At 40.8% G+C, this 20915-nt stretch overlaps 1 protein-coding gene across 1 annotated transcript in view; it reads left to right on the top strand.

Moving 5' to 3' along the window:
* The first annotated feature begins 4331 nt into the window (after window positions 1-4331).
* The window catches only part of pdpr (pyruvate dehydrogenase phosphatase regulatory subunit), a 57243-nt gene continuing 40659 nt past the window's right edge, over window positions 4332-20915 (top strand). Inside the window, exons 1-8 of the mRNA XM_061892212.1 lie at window positions 4332-4466; window positions 11759-12040; window positions 14733-14866; window positions 14945-15026; window positions 15654-15817; window positions 15879-16000; window positions 18847-18964; window positions 19066-19215. Of these exons, the coding sequence (XP_061748196.1) occupies window positions 11772-12040; window positions 14733-14866; window positions 14945-15026; window positions 15654-15817; window positions 15879-16000; window positions 18847-18964; window positions 19066-19215 (1039 nt within the window). The 5' untranslated portion in view covers window positions 4332-4466; window positions 11759-11771. The remainder of the gene's footprint in view (window positions 4467-11758; window positions 12041-14732; window positions 14867-14944; window positions 15027-15653; window positions 15818-15878; window positions 16001-18846; window positions 18965-19065; window positions 19216-20915) is intronic.

Genomic DNA, 20915 nt, shown 5'->3' with positions numbered 1-20915 from the left:
GCAATAGCGTAATAGCACATATCTTGTCACATACACATATATAAACATTTACTTTGAGTGGGGGGGGGGGGGGGGGCTGGAATTAATTTCTGTCTCCCCCCCAAAAAATCTCCCTGGAGGGGCGTGAGAGGCAATAACGTTTATCTTGACACATACAGATAAGTAAACATTCCTTTCAGGGGGGGCGTGAAACAATTCTGTCCACAGGATATATCGAATTTTGAGCCCATTTAATGTAGTGCTTCTTAATTGGTGGGGCAGGCCGGGGGGAGGGGGGCGTGAGAGGCAATAGCGTAATAGCATATATCTTGTCACATACATAATATAAACATTTATTTTGAGGGGGGGGGGGGTCAAAAAAAGCTCTGTCTCCCCCCCCAAAAAATCTCCCTGGTGGGGCGTGAGAGGCAATAACGTTTATCTTGACACATACAGATATGTAAAAATTCATTTCAGGGGGGCGTGAAAAAATTCTATCCCCATGATGTATCGAATTTTGAGCCCCTTTAATGTAAATAAATGGGTTGTACTTGTATAGCGCTTTTCTACCTTCAAGGTACTCAAAGCGCTTTGACACTACTTCCACATTTACCCATTCACACACACATTCACACACTGATGGAGGGAGCTGCCATGCAAGGCGCCAACCAGCACCCATCAGGAGCAAGGGTGAAGTGTCTTGCTCAGGACACAACGGACGCGACGAGGTTGGTACTAGGTGGGAGTGGGGTAGGGCCCCCTGGGGTGGGGGGGGGGGGGGGGTTTGAGGTGTCAGGGAAGAGGGGCGTGAGAGGCAAAAGCATCTTTAGTGTTAGCAAAGAACTATCTTGACACAAACAGATAAAAAATAATTAATGTCAGTGGGGGGTCGTGAAAAAAATATATTCCTCAGTTTGGGGGGGGGCGTGACATAAAATAATGAAGAACCACTGGTGTCATGGATTCCCAGCCCCGACTGCTAATGTAAATGGAACGCACCACCATGGTGGGTGATACTGCAAAGTAGGGGCCAGTAAGTAAATATCACAACATAAGTCATCAAAAATAGACATTTTATTAGAGACATAGACTTAGACCGACAGGAAGTAGTCAGACAGATACACGCCAATTGTGTCATTAAGTCACTTTTCTTTATCATGCAAAAGAATACATAATAAAATGTGCTTTTCTACACTTGTTTGCCCCAATATAGAATGGCCACTGATAGCCTTTTCTGTACTCTACTGCCATCCAGTGGTAGAAAAAAAACATCCCCTTTGTTTTGACAGGTGCAGAATGGCTCCTGTTACTGATGGAAACACCACTAAAATGTATTCATCATGTTAATTGTGTTATTAGTGGACACCAGTAATTATGACATATACTCATATTGATTATTTATACAGGTCAAACAGTGGAGAGTTTATCATTTCAACAATCATGCTTTTATGCTAATGAGAACTGTGTACAGTACTTAAGTGATGTTTGGTATTTTAACTGTCACTTGTGGTTTCTTTTTGTGTGTATATATGGGAATTGGAAACCAATAAATACATCTAGTTTATTATTTGTTATTTGTGTGACTTGTCATGCAGCAAATAATTCATGTGTCTCGGGGTGTGTTTTGTTCTCAGTGTAAATAATGTCTTTGGAATAATTGTCCATGTATAATACATATAATTTACATTTTACTATGTAAATATGAAACAAATTTTGTTTATATGTGTGCACATATCAAAATAACAAATAATATATGTATATACATAATGTATACACTCAGTATATATATACTGTATACATATGTATAAAAAATGTATACATGTATATATATATACATGTATATATATATGTGTGTGTGTATATATATATATATATTTATATATATATAAAATTAAAAAAATTATCCACATTTCTAGTTATTTGTGTGTACACACACGGAATATATATATATATATATATATATACACATATATATATATATATACACACATATATATGTGCAATTATGCAAATTTCTAGTTATTTGTGTATATATACAAAAAACCTGCAAAACAGGCTTGTGGGGATGATACAACCTCTGTATTTTTCATGACCTCACATATATATATATATATATATATATATATATATATATATATATATATATATATATATATATATGAATCTGAAATTATCCACATTTCTAGTTATTTGTGTGTACACACACACGTACATATATATATATATATATATATATATATATATATATATATATATACATACATATACATACATACATACATACACTTCATTTTATTTGTGTTTATATATATGTATATATCTATACACACTGTATATTAATACATATATATATATGAATCCAAAATTTTTTTTATATATATATATAAATCTGAAATAATCCACATTTCTATTTCTATATTTATATGTATATATATATATATATATATATATATGTATATGTGTATATATACATACATATATATATATATATATATATATATATATATATATATATATATATATATATATATATATATATATACATACATACATACACAAATAACAAATAACTAGAAATGTGATTACAAGGTATTATTCTAAATACTCTTAGCAATAAATACCGAAGAACACATTTGGTTGTCAAACAGTTAAAGGTTTGTCTAGTTGTTTTCAGTGTTAAAAAAAATATTATATGGCTCTTACGGAAATATATTTTAAAATATTTGGCTTTTTTGCTGTCTCAGCCAAAAAGGTTCCCGACCCCTGGCCTAGGGGAAACTGAGTAACACATGGCACACTGACAAAGCTTAACCCATTGTTACTATAACAATCTACAAGATTAATATAGGTTGTCTCTCTCTCTTCCCCTCCATATTTCGGTATTCTTTTTTTTTTTCTTTTAATCTCTCTTGTTATCATTATGTATACATATTGTTGCATTTGAACAACTGTATTGTTGATAATAGCGGTAAACTATTGGTATTGTTCATGATCAATAGCGCTTTTTCTATTGGTATTTGTATTGCTCCAGTTGTAGTGTAAAAATGCTCATTGTCATTTATTTATTATGATTTATTTCACTAACTGCTTCTTTGCTATCACTTTTAGGATCATATTTGTACATATCGTATGTGCTGGTGTTGTTCTATTGTTTTTGTTGTTATTGTTGTTTTTGCTGTTGTTGTTTTTGTCTCTCTGACTAATCCCCCTCTTATCCCCACAATTTCCCCCTCTGTCTTCCTCTTTTTTTCTCTTTCTATCCCCTCCTGCTCTGGCTGCACCAAATGATAATATAAATACATTTATTAAAGTCAAATTCAAATAAGGCAACAAGAGAAATATCCTACACTTCTCTTTTGTAAAGTAATATCTGAACAGCCGATACGGGCGTCTACATCAACTATATGATTTCATTTCATTTTTATTTATCTCATTCATTGATGTGCATTTAGAACGATGAATAATGATATCACAATTATACAATTTAAATTCACACAATTCCTGAGAAGGAGCAGGATGAAGATAATCTTATAATTTCCTGCCCCCTTTGACATAAAACATTATCTTACTTCATGAATATCATTTAAGCCGACACATATATCCCAAATGTAATGAAACAATCAAAAACAAAAAACACAACAAGTGCAAAACTTCTTAAAGTATAAACCAAACCAAGAAAATAATAGTAATAATATAATATACACCTCACGGAATGATACAGAGCAAATACAAAACCAGACAATAAATGAGTAAAATAATAAATAAAAAACAAAATATAAACACTTATGGCTGTCCATATGATCTTTTTGTTCTATCTTTATATATTTTTTTCAATTGGAATATATTTTTACAGTTTTTTATCTCGTCGTAAAGAGAATTCCACAATTTTACCCCCACCACTGATGTACACATTTGTTTTAAAGTTGTCCTTGAATATTGTTGTTTGAAATGACCTTTTCTTCTATGCTCTGTATTCTCAGAAGTGATGACAAACATTTTTTTTTGTAAATTTACTGGTAATGTTTTACTTCTAGCCTTAAACATGACACACAATGTCTGTAGCTTTACTAGCTCCTGTAGTTTCAATAGTCCAGAGTTAATAAATAAAATGTTAGTGTCTTCTAAGTAATCTACTTTATGAATAATCCTTATAGCTGATACAATATAATTGATACAATGCCTTTATGTTACTCTTATGAGAAGCTGGACAACACACACACAAAAAAAAATAACCACTGTAATAGAATAATGGCTTTTATTTCAATATAAAGCTAGCAGTACACATCGTCGGCATATTTCCTGTCATGCAAAACGCAGCTTTTGTTTTGAAGGCTGCCGGAAGTAGCGATTGCCAATATCACCCTTAGCTTTTCATGGTAGAGACTGACGGCTGCTTGTAGCCAAACAAGAGTTTCCTCCGTCCCAAGGACCGACCACTGACTAGTCATGACTCTCACGGCAATCTGAACGCGACTCGACTAAAACAAGTAAGTGCCTTTTTGTTATTATTTTTGTGAAAAGACTTTGAAGTTTGACGTTGGACATTGTTGCTAGCTTGGAGTTAGCATAGCATGCTAGCATCGCTAGCTGCCAGTGGGCTGCTAAAAGTCAACAAAAAAGATGGCGACACGTGAATAAATCCAGCAGAGAATTAACTTAAAAAGCAAATCATTTATCAGCACTGGACTGAGGTCATGTGCGGGCTGAAGCGAGTTGTCAGCTGCGGCGATGTTGTCAACAAAGCTCCTGGCTCACATTTATGGCATCTGAAGGACTTTTGTAAGTTAAAGTTGCAAAATAAGTCACGTGGTTGACTAAAATATACCGGTACTAGGAATTTGCATTTCGCCCTCCTTTTTAGGAGTGCACATGCCCAATAATGTGGTGCGTTGATTTTCTTATTTAAACGGGGATAGCAGGTCCATTCTATGTGTCATACTTGATCATTCCGCGATATTGCCATATTTTTGCCGAAATGATTTAGTAGAGAACATCGACGAGAAAGTTCCCAACTTTTGGTCGCTAATGAAAAAGCCTTGCCTGTAGCGGACGATGTGCGCGTGACGTCACGGGTTGTGGAGCTCCTCACATCCGAACATTGTTTACAATCATCTCCACCAGAAGCGAGAGCGACTCGGACCGAGAAAGCGACGATTTCCCCATCAATTTGAGCGAGGATGAAAGATTTGTGGATGAGGAAAGTGAGAGTGAAGGACTAGAAAAACAAAACAAAAAAACCGACTATACATTGGGAGCGATTCAGATGTTATTAGACAAATTTATTAGGATAATTCTGGAAAATCCCTTATCTGCTTATTGTGTTACTAGTGTTTTAGTGAGATTATATGGTCGTACTTGTACAATAATAATAATAATAATGGATTAGATTGATATCGCGGTTTTCTATTGGTAGATACTCAAAGCGCTCACAGAGAAGTTGGAACCCATCATTCATTCACACCTGGTGGTGGTAAGCTACATCAGTAGCCACAGCTGCCCTGGGGTAGACTGACGGAAGCGTGGCTGCCAGTTTGCGCCAACGGCCCCTCCGACCAACACCAATCATTCATTCACCAGTGTGAGCGGCACCGGGGGCAAGGGTGAAGTGTCCTGCCCAAGGACACAACGGCAGCCATTTGGATGTCAATAGGTGGGAAGCGAACCTGCAACCCTCAGGTTTCTGGCGCGGCCGCTCTAACCACTATGCCATGGTAGTCGGCCCGCACCTCTCTTCAGCACCAGTCGACGGGTGGTGGCGATGCCCATCTCTGCCCTTCGTAAGGGACCCTCTTCGAAACACGATCTTTCGAAATGATCGCTGCATCATACACTGTACTTTGTGTGTGTGGTCCAATTCTAACCGTGTTTGATTGACCGCTCTGCTCCATATTAAAGCTTCGCTGTCATCTTTTGTGAATGTAAACAATGAAACACCGGCTGTGTTTGTGTTGTTAAAGGCGGCCGCAATACACTGCTTCCCACCTACAGCTTTCTTCTTTGATGTCTCCATCATTCATTGAACAAATTGCAAAAGATTCAGCAACACAGAAGTCCAGAATACTGTGGAATTATGCGTTGAAAACAGACGACTTATAGCCGGGAACGATGCTGGAACAAAATGTCCTCTACAATGCGTGACATCACGCGCACGCGTCAGCATACCGAGACGTTTCAGCAGGATTTTTCGGCGCGAAATTTAAAATTGCAATTTAGTAAACTAACACTATATTGGCATGTGTTACAATGTTAAAGGCCCACTGAAATGAGATTTTCTTATTTAAACGGGGATAGCAGGTCCATTCTATGTGTCATACTTGATCATGCCGCGATATTGCCATATTTTTGCTGAAAGGATTTAGTAGAGAACATCCACGATAAAGTTCGCAACTTTTGGTCGCTAATAAAAAAGCCCTGCCTGTAGCGGACGATGTGCGCGTGACGTCACGGGTTGTGGAGCTCCTCACATCTGAACATTGTTTACAATCATCTCCACCAGCAGCGAGAGCGATGCGGACCGAGAAAGCGACGATTTCCCCATCACTTTGAGCGAGGATGAAAGATTCGTGGATGAGGAAAGTGAGAGTGAAGGACTAGAAAAAAAAACAAAAAACCGACTATACATTGGGAGCAATTCAGATGTTATTAGACAAATTTATTAGGATAATTCTGGAAAATCCCTTATCTGCTTATTGTGTTACTAGTGTTTTAGTGAGATTATATGGTCGTACTTGTACAATAATAATAATAATAATGGATTAGATTTATATCGCGGTTTTCTATTGGTAGATACTCAAAGCGCTCACAGAGAAGTTGGAACCCATCATTCATTCACACCTGGTGGTGGTAAGCTACATCAGTAGCCACAGCTGCCCTGGGGTAGACTGACGGAAGCGTGGCTGCCAGTTTGCGCCAACGGCCCCTCCGACCAACACCAATCATTCATTCACCAGTGTGAGCGGCACCGGGGGCAAGGGTGAAGTGTCCTGCCCAAGGACACAACGGCAGCGATTTGGATGTCAATAGGTGGGAAGCAAACCTGCAACCCTCAGGTTTCTGGCGCGGCCGCTCTACCCACTATGCCATGGTAGTCGGCCCGCACCTCTCTTCAGCACCAGTCGACGGGTGGTGGCGATGCCCATCCCTGCCCTTCGTAAGGGACCCTCTTCGAAACACGATCTTTCGAATTGATCGCTGCATATTACACTGTACTTTGTGTGTGTGGTCCAATCCAACCGTGTTCAATTGACCGCTCTGTTCCATATTAAAGCTTCACTGTCATCCTTCGGGAATGTAATCAATGAAACACCGGCTGTGTTTGTGTTGTTAAAGGCGGCCGCAATACGCCGCTTCCCACCTACAGCTTTCTTCTTTGATGTCTCCATTGTTCATTGAACAAATTACAAAAGATTCAGCAACACAGATGTCCAGAATACTGTGGAATTATGCGATGAAAAAATACGACTTATAGCCGGGAACGATGCTGTAACAAAATGTCCTCTACAATGCATAACATCACGCGCGCGCGTCAGCATACCGAGACGTTTCAGCAGGATTTTTCGGCGTGAAATTTAAAATTGCAATTTAGCAAACTAACACTATATTGGCATGTGTTACAATGTTAAAGGCCCACTGAAATGAGATGTTCTTATTTAAACGGGGATAGCAGGTCCATTCTATGTGTCATACTTGATCATTCCACGATATTGCCATATTTTTGCTGAAAGGATTTAGTAGAGAACATCCACGATAAAGTTCGCAACTTTTGGTTGCTAATGAAAAAGCCTTGCCTGTAGCGGACGATGTGCGCGTGACGTCACGGGTTGTGGAGTTCATCACATCTGAACATTGTTTACGATCATCTCCACCAGCAGCGACAGCGTTTCGGGCAGAGAAAGCAACAATTTCCCCATCAATTTGAGTGAGGATGAAAGATTCGTGGATGAGGAAAGTGAGAGTGAAGGACTAGAAAAAAAAACAAAAAAAAAGACTATACATTGGGAGCGATTCAGATGTTATTAGACAAATTTACTAGGATAATTCCGGAAAATCCCTTTTCTGCTTATTGTGTTACTAGTGTTTTAGTGAGATTATATGGTTACAATGTTAAAGGCCTACTGAAATGAGATGTTCTTATTTAAACAGGGATAGCAGGTCCATTCTGTGTGTCATACTTGATCATTCCGCGATATTGCCATATTTTTGCCGAAATGATTTAGTAGAGAACATCGACGATAAAGTTAGCAACTGGACAAAAAACACGCCTCTAACGTAAGTCGCAGACGATGACGTCACCCGTTGAGGGCTCCTCACATATTCATATTGTTTTTAATGGGAGCCTCCAACAAAAAGTGCTATTCGGACCAAGCAAACGACAATTTCCCCATTAATTTGAGCGAGGATGAAAGATTTGTGTTTGAGGATATTGATAACGATGGACTAGAAAAAAAAAACGTGATTGCAATCGCGTTGCATTGAGACGGATTCATATGTTTTTAGAGACATTTACGAGGATAATTCTGGGAAATCCCTTATCTATCTATTGTGTTGCTAGTGTTTTAGTGAGTTTAACAGTACCTGATAGTCGGAAGTGTACGTCCACGGCCGGGTGTTGACGCGCAGTGTCTCAGGGGAGTCGACAATTTTCGCACCGAAACCTTCTGGTTGACAAGTGGCCGGGACCCATGTCCGCTGAGATCCATAGAAAAGTTTCAACTCAGTGAAATTTAAACAAGGAATCACCGTGTGTTTGTGTGGCTATAGGCTAAAGCTTCCCAACTCCATCTTGCTACTTTGACTTCTCCAATATTAATTGAACAAATTGCAAAAGCTTCAGCAACACAGTTCTCCAAAATACTGTGTAATTATGCCGTTAAAGCAGACGACTTTTAGCTGTGTGTGTGCGCAGCGCTCATACTTCCTAAAAACCCGGGACGTCTTGCGTACACGTCATCATTACACAACGTTTTCAAGACGAAACTCCCGGGAAATTTAAAATTGCAATTTAGTAAACTAAAAAGGCAGTAATGGCATCTGTTGCAATGTTAATATTTCATCATTGATATATAAACTATCAGACTGCGTAGTAGTGGGTTTCAGTAGGCCTTTCATACTGCATTAATATATGCTCATTTTAAACTTTCATGCAGAGAAGGAAATTACAACTAAGTCAGTTTAGCAAAACTGTATTTATTAAACAGTTATTAAGCAGTGTTGCAAACATTCATGTCATTTCAAAACCGAAAGTGCAAGAATGTCAGAGACATTTTAAAACAAGCTATGAGTGCACTTTTGTGCATGATGTCACTAAGATGATACATCAAGACGACACTAAATTAAAGTGCACTTTTTGTACAAAACGGCACTACAATAGTTTAAAACAAATAAAGTGCACTTTTGTGCATGATGTCACTCAAGATATTTCAATAACTATGAGCTGCATAATAGGAAATCAAATAGTGTATGTCCTTCACTATGTGGTAGGTTATCTCCGTCTGTTGTTAACTATTTTTTTCATACGATCTGAAAAGGTTTGCCTCGATATTTTGATGGTGTGGGCGTGTGGCACCGAATATAATTGTTGACATGCAGAGTTTTAAGCACTCTTCATTCTCTCGCAGGTGACTTCAAATTATGCTATATATTAGAAGTAATACTACTTTTTGTAGCAACACTTTTGCCCAACACTCGTTGTTCGACATATTCCCACATGAAGCCAAACCACCATCAGATGATGGACCCCCTGCTGTTTTTCATGGGAATTAATTCTTTCTTCATTTGTTAACAGAGTCGCACCTTCTCTCCCTCGTATTACCACTTACACCATAGCTAACGTTACCCATGCTGCTACCTCTCTGCTCCGTGAGGGCGTATACCATGGGTGTCAAACTCTGGCCCCCGGGCCAAATTTGGCCCACCGTGTAATTTAATTTGGCCCTTGAGGCAATATCAAATTAATATTAGAGCTGGCCCGCCGGTATTATAACACAGCATTCACCCGCTAATACTCATACCAACCAACCCTCCCGATTTTCCCGGGAGACTCCCGAATTTCAGTGCCCTTGCCGAAAATCATCCGGGGCAACCATTCTCCCGAATTTCTCTCGATTTCCACCCAAACAACATCATTGGGGACGTGCCTTAAAGGCACTGCATTCAAGGTCCTCTACAAACTGTCGTCTTGTCCGCTTTTTCTCCATACAATCATTGTGTCGGCCCAGTCACATACTATATGCGGACTTTACACACAAACAAGTGAATGCAATGCATACTTGGTCAACCGCCATACAGGTCACACTGAGGGTGGCCGTATAAACAACTTTAACACTGTTACAAATATGCGCCACACTGAGAACTAGGGATGCACCGATTAATCGGTAACCGAATATATTCGGCCGAATATGGCAAAAAAAGCCACATTCGGCCTTCGGTGGAATGAGTTAAAAACAAGGCCGAATAGTGGCGTGTGACGCAATTTTTTGACGCGGTGATGCAATCAACCAACGTGCAGTGAAGCGGTGACGTTGGGATATGTTGTGTACCTGTATAAGTGTATGAGGTTACAAGCACACACTTAATTGAGATTTAGTGGGTCCTCTGTTTACATTATTAGCCTGTTGTGTAGGCTACCTGTATAAGTGTATGAGGTTACAAGCACACACTTAATTGAGATTTAGTGGGTCCTCTGTTTACATTATTAGCCTGTTGTGTAGGCTACCTGTATAAGTGTATGAGGTTACAAGCACACACTTAATTGAGATTTAGTGGGTCTTCTGTTTACATTATTAGCCTGTTGTGTAGGCTACCTGTATAAGTGTATGAGGTTACAAGCACACACTTAATTGAGATTTACTTAAGCCTTCTGTTTACATTATTAGCATATCTACTGTGGCTAAGCAGACTTTTGCCAAAAGGACAATAATTCATTTGTTGTTGGTTTATCCACTTTAATGCACTTAATTTTTTTTGGAATGCATGTTTTGTTTGAAGGCCCAATATAAATGAAAAACGTTGTGTTTTTTTTGAAAAGTAAAGGCTACTGGAATATCAAAAAAATGTCAATATTCAATAAAAAATTACTTTATTTGAAAAACATGTCTAAATATTTATTCTAGGTTATTTATGCAATATAAAAAAAATTGTGAAAAACTGCATTCATTATTCGGTATTCGGCCTTCGGCCAAGCTTATAAGTTTTATTTGGCTTCGGCCACAAATTTTAATTTCGGTGCATCCCTACTGTGAACCCACCCCAAACAAGAATGACAACCACATTTAGGGAGAACATCCACACCGTAACCCAACATAAACACAACAGAACAAATACCCAGAAGCCGTTGCAGCACTAACTCTTCCGGGATGCTACAATATTTGAAAATCGATTTTGCATGTCACTATAAAGTTATACAAGCCTTGCTCGTTCAATATTCAATGCAAAACTTGTTTGGGTCCCTATTAAAAGGTTCATTTGTTCAACCTTGGCCCGCGGCTTTGTTCAGTCTAAAATTTTGGCCCACTCTGTATTTGAGTTTGACACCCCTGGCGTATACGTATGTGAAATATGTAAGAAGGTGCGCTTGTTTTACGTCTCTGTGAGAAGAAGAGACGACAAAGAGTGGGAAGAGCCTGTAGTGTAATGCCAGCAGCTAAAAGCAACTGCGTGAGAACGTATACTCGAATATCACGATATAGTCATTTTCAACATCGCACAGAGACAAACCCGCGATATATCGCGTATATCGATATGTATCGCCCAGGCCTAATTTGTTGTTGTTTGTTTGCAGCGAGAGCGCAGCCATGTGCACCTGTGTGCGGAGCTCCAGGGCTCTGTCCCCTACCGTCCTGCTCCCCAGGCTGCTGCACCCTCACACTGGCTACACCTGGGCAGGGAGGGGCCTCTGGACGTCCTCCGCCTGCATGGCCACGAGCGGCGACTCACCCCAGCCGCTGCCGCTGCCCGCTCAGGCCCGGGTGGTGATCTGCGGAGGAGGGGTGGTGGGCACCTCGGTGGCGTATCACCTGGCCAAGCTGGGCTGGACCGACATCGTCCTCCTGGAACAGGGACGGTAAGAAAGGACAGCGGCGCGAACCTATGGGTTGAGAGCCAGGTGTGGCTCTTTTGATGGATGCATCTGGCTCTCAGATTAATCTTAGCTGACATTGCTTAACACGATAAGAAATTAATATTTTCACTGGTAATCGGAGTTAAAAATAATGTTCAAAATACAAAACATTCTCCTGCATTTTAATCCATCCATTTGTTTTTTAACGCATCTGTTCAAGAAGGCACATTAATGGTAAGAAGTATTTTTTTTTATTATTGGTTAGCTTCAGAATAAAAAAGTTATTAAAAAGAATACGAGACTTATACTGCAGAAATGTTGACATTACTTAAAAATGCACGCATTTAGTTGTATTCAGTGTTAAAAAAATAATATAAGGCTTTCATGGAAATACATTTTAAAATATTTGGCTTTCATGCACCTGGGGATAGGTTGATTGGCAACACTAAATTGGCCCTAGTGTGTGAATGTGAGTGTGAATGTTGTCTGTCTATCTGTGTTGGCCCTGCGATGAGGTGGCAACTTGTCCAGGGTGTACCCTGCCTTCCGCCCGATTGTAGCTGAGATAGGCGCCAGCGCCCCCCGCGACCCCGAAAGGGAATAAGCGGTAGAAAATGGATGGATGGATGGGCTCTCTCAACCAAAAAGGTTCCCGACCCCTGGCTTATAGGATAGGTCAGACCTGGGCAAATTAAGGCCCGGGGGCCTTAGTTAGTTTGGTACGATGTGTAATGGTAAGTGCGACCAGTAGATGGCAGTCACACATATGAGATACACGTAGACTGCAAAATGACGCCAGTAAACAACACCAAAACTTTAAATGTTCCACTGATTGACTGACAGTGCGTTCCATTTGTAATAATAATAATGGATTAGATTTATATCGCGCTTTTCTATTGTTAGATACTCAAAGCACTCACAGAGAAGTGGGAACCCATCATTCATTCACACCTGGTGGTGGTAAGCTACATCTGTAGCCACAGCTGCCCTGGGGTAGACTGACGGAAGCGTGGCTGCCAGTTTGCATTCATTCACCAGTGTGAGCGGCACCGGGGGCAAGTGTGAAGTGTCTGGCCCAAGGACACAACGGCAGCGATTTGGATGTTACTAGATGGGAAGCGAACCTGCAACGCTCGGGTTTCTGGCACGGCCGCTCTACCCACTACGCCATGCCACCCCATTTGTACTGTGAAGTCAGAATTTACGACTTCTCAGTACAAGACTAAATCTAACCTTGAATTCACAAAAATCCAAGCAGACCCAAATGCATCGCCACATACCCACATGGCATCATTCTCTTCTCTCGTTGGTCGCCATAACTTGAACAGGAAGTAGGTTTTGTGTACAAACTAAACTGACGGTGCGTTCCGTTTATGTTGGAAGTCGAAATTCACGACTTCCCTGTACAAGACTAAAACCTAACTTTGAGTTTGCAAAAATCCAAGTAGACACAAATGCATCGTCACCAACCACGTGGCATCATTCTCTTCTCTTATTGGTCACCAGAATGTAAACAGGAAGTAGGTTTTGTGTAAATGCTAGACTGATGGTGCGTTCCATTTGAAGTCGGAATTTACGAGGTCGGAGATACGTGTAGACTGCAAAACGATGCCAGCAAAAAACACCAACATTTTAAATGTTCTATTGAAAATATAGAACATTACATATGGCACCCAAAAAACTGTGAAAATGTTTTAGTACGATTTTGGTAAGCTATGAAGACGCACCGCTTGATGGATTATCAGAGCATGGTAAATGGTAAATGGGTTGTATTTGTATAGCGTTTTTTTACCCCTTATTAAGGAGCCCAAAGCGCTTTGACAGTATTTCCACATTCGCCCCTTCACACACACATTCACACACTGACGGCGGGAGCTGCCATGTAAGGCGCTCACCAGGACCCATCAGGAGCAAGGGTGAAGTGTCTTGCCCAAGGACACAACGGACGTTCCCCATTGTGAGTTTTGTTTTGTAAAATTATGCAAAACCAACTTTTCTTATCTTCAGGTACCTGCTGATGTGTATTTGGGATATACATAAGCCTTGAAAATTTGCGCTTGTCCGCCATTGTAGTCCGTGTTGACACTATAGTCGATAAGCTTCTTCTGTTTCTTTATCTTTTTATGGGACATTTGCCATTTCTAAAATAAAGTACTGTAAAGTCCCAACTTATATCTTGTTATGGAAGCGCTACAAACTACTGGTTTAGTGGGTTTACATTATTCACCCATGGAACTTTAGTTATTAGAGAGTTCCGGTCGGACGGTTTTTCATGGGACACATTTCCGGCTGATTTAAGTAAAGTCTGAATGTCATTAAAACCGTTAGCTCCACCTTTTGACACTTGTTCCACTCCCGTCCTTGCACTCTACACCGCTACAACAAAGATAATGTCGTATTGGTTCAAATTTGAACGGTAGCCATCCCTAGTTGTAATACTGTTTGTGAAATATAATTGGAAATAAAGGATCATTTGGAAATTATATCACGTTAGTGTGAATCTAGCTTTAGTATTGTTCTCTTTCCAGAAAACAGACCCAGTCCTAAATTAGAAAATGTGACAAGTAGAACTTAAAAAATGGAATAAGTGAAGAAAAGTCGTGCAAATGGAGGCACACAAGTCCCTGACTTAGCATCAAGATGGCTATTTATTATGTGACAAATAATGCTAGCATGCTTGCGGTCCTATTTGCAGACTGGGCGCCGGGACAACCAAACTATGCGCTGGCATCATCAGCGTGGCCAAGCCGGTCTCCATCGAGTGCCAGATGGCAAATTACTCCATTGGTCTGTACCAGCAGCTGGAGGAGCAGACAGGCGTCAAAACAGGTGAGGGTGTGACCTGCAGGGGGCATGCGTCCATCTTGGTGGTTAACCTCTGTGTTCAAACCCCCATCGTGGTTTCAGGCTACGTGAGGACGGGTTCTTTGTGCTTGGCTCAAAATCAGGATCGCTTCATCTCGCTGAAGCGCCTCGCGTCAAGACTCAAGTAAGACCTGCAGTTAATAGTTACAAATATTCATATTTTTTATTCAGGTATTTTTAGCCTTTATTTGACCAGGTAAAATCCCATTGAGATCAAAGATCGCTTTTCCAAGGGAGACCTGGCCAAGAGGGCAGCAGCAAGGTTACATTGAAAACAGTAAACAACACATAAAAAAACATAACACGTGCATACAGACGAGGTAGACTGCAATCCTTTAACAGAAGCTTAAAACTCATTTAATGCCTCAATCATACCAATGATTGAGGCGTCGAGCACATAAAGATGTCCAGTTAACCATTGAGGATAACACACAATGGTGACTAAGTGGAGTGCATTTCGTGATGTGTCTCAGTGCCCTGTGGTACACACTATCCAACTTGTGGAGACAACCAGCAGTAGCATTTGTACAACACATATCCATAGTTAATAAAAGGTAAAAAGGTTGTTTCCACCAATTTCTGTTTCACACCAATTTTATCGCCCAGCCCTATGTGTAGTTTTTATGTCAACTTTTCTTTGACACAGTTATTAATGTCAGTATTTGTACAAAAGAACAAACATTTTACTGGGTACAACGCTGCAAGAAACAAAAACACTTCCAGTAAGTCCGAGTCACCTTTGTCCAATCAGAGTGATGGGGATCAGCTGTAATGTTGTCAAGCCTAAAGACGTGGCCAAGCTCCACCCAAAAGTCAACATCCACGACCTGGTGGGGGCGCTCCATCTGCCCGGGGACGCCGTGGTGTCGCCGCCGGACGTCAACCACGCGCTGGCCGTGGCAGCAGCCGGACAAGGCACGTACGCGACACACGTTAAAAAAACACACTCACTTCTTCCTCATGTTTTTCTTCTCAGGCGTGCAGATCTTGGAGAGAACCAGCGTCCAGCAGGTCCTGGTGGAGAAGGGTCACGTGACGGCTGTGGAGACGGATCGCGGCTCCATTGAGTGTGAATATTTTGTCAACTGTGCCGGACAGGTAAAACGTCACGAGTGAGAGATTATATGGGAACTGCATTTTTTTTGTGGGAATGTAGCTACCAGCGCAGCTATGCGCCCCAGAAGACGTAACAATTCTGCCCATAAAGCACTTAAACAAACATCCAAACACCTCCATTAAGGTTTTATACAGTAAGTATATAAACGGACTTCATGAGAGCCAACAAACATAGTAAAACATCACTTACTGTACAATGTCTGCTGTCATTAAGATGCCAACTGCAAAGATGTTGATATATTCCTGTTTTAGGTGAAGAATGAATCCTATTCATAAAAAAGCGGGGTGGAACCCAGCGTCTTCTCGGGTCTTCGACGCCATTTTCGGATCTAAATTTGACGCCACACCCTTGCAGTGTGTATATCGTACATATTACATATTCAATCAATCAATCAATGTTTACTTATATAGCCCTAAATCACTAGTGTCTCAAAGGGCTGCACAAACCACTACGACATCCTCGGTAGGCCCACATAAGGGCAAGGAAAACTCACACCCAGTGGGACATCGGTGACAATAATGACCCAGTGGGACGTCGGTGACAATGATGACTATGAGAACCTTGGAGAGGAGGAAAGCAATGGATGTCGAGCGGGTCTAACATGATACTGTGAAAGTTCGATCCATAATGGATCCAACACAGTCGCGAGAGTCCAGTCCAAAGCGGATCCAACACAGCTGCGAGAGTCCCGTTCACAGCGGAGCCAGCAGGAAACCATCCCAAGCGGAGGCGAATCAGCAGCGCAGAGATGTCCCCAGCCGATACACAGGCAAGCAGTACATGGGCACCGGATCGGACCGGACCCCCTCCGGACCCCCTCCACAAAGGAGAGTGGGACATAGAAGAAAAAGAAAAGAAACGGCAGATCAACTGGTCTAAAAAGGGTGTCTATTTAAAGGCTAGAGTATACAGATGAGTTTTAAGGTGAGACTTAAATGCTTCTACTGAGGTGGCATCTCGAACTGTTACCGGGAGGGCATTCCAGAGTACTGGAGCCCGAAATGAAAAAGCTCTATAGCCCGCAGACTTTTTTTGGGCTTTGGATATTGTTATGAAGGTGTCTGTTACTACATTATAAATATACTTGCAGTGTGTATATTGTACATATTACATATTGTTATGAAGGTGTCTGTTACTGCAAGTATATACACACACACATATATATACACACATAATGTAATATGTGTAATATTACATATTGTTATGAAGGTGTCTGTTACTACATTATATATATACTTGCAGTGTGTATACAAAACATTGATGGAGGGTATTGAAGTCGTCTTGGATGGCTTTGAAGGCTACAACGGTGACTCCTATTGGCCACATCATCTAAGCGTTCATAATCTTTAAAATCTCTCCTAAAAAAGATGTGTGTTCTTGTCTCTCATAATGATTGTGAACGATAGGCAAAATTCCAAACACAAGTGCAGTTCCCCTAGTGTCATTAGCGACACTAGCATAGCTATGTGAGCTACATGCTAGCATTCCACTCACAATTAAACAGCAACGACATAGAATAGAATAAAATAGAGTTTTATTTGTCATTATTATAGTGAACAGGTTCAAAGAACAACACAATTGGAGCAGATCCCCTAAGGTGCATACACAATAATTTAGTAATACAAATACTAAAAAAATAAGATATGTATCTATATATATGTCTGTATCCACACACATACTATGTTAGCTTATTCTCTAATGCTCTGTATATTGTACGGTATTTTGTATTTTGTACTTCTATAGTGTTTTGTATATTGTACAGGATTGCTTCTTATTTTTATTGGATAGTAGTCTGTTTATTTCAATTGTTAGTTTTTCCTTTTTACCTCTTATGTCATTTATTTCACCCCATATTTGTCCCCACTACCGCACCTTAAATTGGAGTCTTTAATCTCGTTATATGCAAATATAATGAAAATAAAGTTCATTCTATTCTATTCTATTCTAATGCAGACCTGGGCAAATTAAGGCCCGGGGGCCACATGCGGCAAGTTGAGCTTTTCAATCCGGCCCGCCGGACATTCCCAAATAATTTTTTTAGATCTTTAAGATGGAAAATGTAGCTGCCATTATGATGTGCAGTAATCTGCGTTTATGGATGATATACCAGTTACTATGGGAATTTAATCAGTTACTATGGTCATCTACGTCACAGCAGCTCAGACGAGGCACCAGGAAGTGTGGGCGGGAAGCGTTTCCACAGACGCGGAAGGAGATTTTCACAACGGAGTTCTAAAGCTTGGTAATATTTAAAATAGAATAGAAAGTACTTTATTGATCCGTGGGGGTAATTCTAGAAAATATCAGATTGTAGGTGGGTTTATTGTGTATCCTTCGGATTCATATTTCACTGTTTGTTGCATTTTTGTTGCGTTTCACTTGATTGTAAAACATGTCGATCGAAAAGGGGTGTGACATACATATTTTGTCAATATTCAGTATTTTATCGTTCATAGAAAAATGTAAAAATTCCATTCCATTTTTTTAAGGCGGTCTGTCATAAAATTTTTAGCATTCAATCAGACATTATTGTGAGGTTTCGTATTGGTGTTCCTAAAAATAGATATACCGGCCCCCAGACACATTTTTTGCTCTAAATGTGGCCCCCGAGTAGAAATAATTGCCCAGGCCTGCTCTAAAGGGACAACTAAATGGTTAAACTTACAGCTCCGATGTCTGTAGCTGACTGAACCCCAGGCTTTACTTTAAGACATGAAACAAAGCCTTTTTTTTTGTGTCTGTACACAAAAAAATACATTTTTTGCATTATAGGGAACCTTCAAAAGTATACTGCATGAAAAAATGTGTTTTTGTCCTGTTTCTCCAGTGGGCGTACGAGCTGGGCCAAGCAAGCGAGAACAAAGTGTCGGTTCCCCTGCACGGCTGCGAACACTTCTACCTCCTCACCAAACCTCTCCAACAGGCGGTCCCGGCCGACACGCCAGGTCTCACTCCTCACAAAAGCAGCTGACGGGTTGTTGATTTGTAGTCTTTTTTAAAAAAAAACCAAAACCAAAACCAAGGACCTGTCTCGTTCCCCCCGCAGTGGTGATCGACATGGACGGCAGGATCTACGTTCGGCCGTGGCAGGGAGGCCTGCTGTCTGGGGGCTTTGAGAAGAACCCCAAGCCCATTTTCACAGAAGGCCGCAACCAGCTGGAGATCCAGAACATGCAGGAGGACTGGGACCACTTTGGTGAGGATGAATTTGGGACAAAAAGGTGCAGAGTTAGTATTTTTTTCAACTTTCTGCTTCCTGACCTAACATCACAGCCACCTGTGTGAAGTTAGCCCCCTTTAAAGGCCCTTGCCCTTATGTGGGCCTACCGAGGATGTCGTAGTGGTTTGTGTTGTGGTTTGTGCAGCCCTTTGAGACACTAGTGATTTAGGGTTATATAAGTAAACATTGATTGATTGACGATGGCTTATCGTCGCAAATGCCGTATTTTCCGGACTATAAAGCGCACTTAAAATTGCGCCTTATACCTCTAAGCAGGGGTCGGCAACCCGCGGCTCCGGAACCGCAGGCGGCTCTTTAAACACTCTGATGTGGCTCAGCTGCTTAGTTGCCGACCCCCCTGATTTTTCCGGGAGTTGTCTGGATTTCAGTGCCTCACCCGGAAATTTTCCGTGGCAATTATTTTCCGATTTTCACCCAGACAACAACATTGAGGGCGTACTGTCAAGTGATATCCTTTAACTATCTTTGGGCCATGTCGTCGCGTTCGCTTTTACACTATGCAAGCTGCGTGACATCCGGTCACATGCAGTGTGCGCCCGCCGTTGTCGTGTGTGAGCGATTGTTGCAAGGCATACTTGTTCAACAGCCATACAGGTTACACTGAGGGTTTTGATATAAACAACTTTAACACTCTTACTAATATGCGCCACACTGTGAACCCACACCAAACAAGAATGACAAACACATTTCGGGAGAATATCCGCACCGTAACACAACATACACACAACAACAACAAATACCCAGAATCTTATGCTTTCCTAACTCTTCCAGGCTACATTATACACCCCGCCCACCTCAACCTGCAGCACAAACGAATGGGACAATTTTGGGGAGGTTTTGACAAGAGGGCGGGGGGCTTGATGACGTTACTAGTCAGAAATGCAAAAACCGTAAAGGCACAAACGTGTTTAAAGCACAAACGAATGGCAGAGTCATCTTAATATTTGCAATGATAAGCGGGCCAATGTTTCTCAGGTAGCACAGCCTGCTTATTTCACTGCCTTTTGGCCCCTTTGAACTAGTTTGGGCTTGCTTAATCAGCATTCCCGGCTGGATTTGGGCCAAAGTTCACCTCTTGGTGCACACCAGAGCAAAGTAACTGGATGGGACATTGGTCTTGGCGCCCTTGAATGCATGCACATATCTGTAATCTGAGAGTGGTGACCTCCTCGCATGTGTTTTTGCAGGGACCGACTTATCCGTCACACCTTCCTCTTCTGACACCACATGATTTACACGTGCAAATCAACCTTTTCAACGTGTGCAAAACTAGTCACACTGCTAACACATTATGAAAGTATCAATAAATAACCCGCACAGTGCATTCATAACTAATACCCTATTTTTCGGAGTATAAGTCACTCCGGAGTATAAGTCTCACCTGCCGAAAATGCATAATAAAGAAGGGAAAAAACATATATAAGTCGCACTGGAGTATAAGTCGCAATTTTGGGGGAAATTTATTTGATAAAACCCAAAACCAAGAATAGACATTTGAAAGGCAATTTAAAATAAATAAAGAATAGTGAACAACAGGCTGAATAAGTGTACATTATATGATGCATAAATAACCAACTGAGAAGGTGCCTGCTATGTTAAAGGGGAACATTATCAGCAGACCTATGTAAGCGTCAATATATACCTTGATGGTGCAG

Source organism: Nerophis ophidion, linkage group LG02, assembly GCF_033978795.1.
Source record: "Nerophis ophidion isolate RoL-2023_Sa linkage group LG02, RoL_Noph_v1.0, whole genome shotgun sequence".
NCBI classification, from domain to species: Eukaryota; Metazoa; Chordata; class Actinopteri; order Syngnathiformes; family Syngnathidae; genus Nerophis; species Nerophis ophidion.
This window is presented reverse-complemented; position numbering and strand designations above follow the sequence as displayed.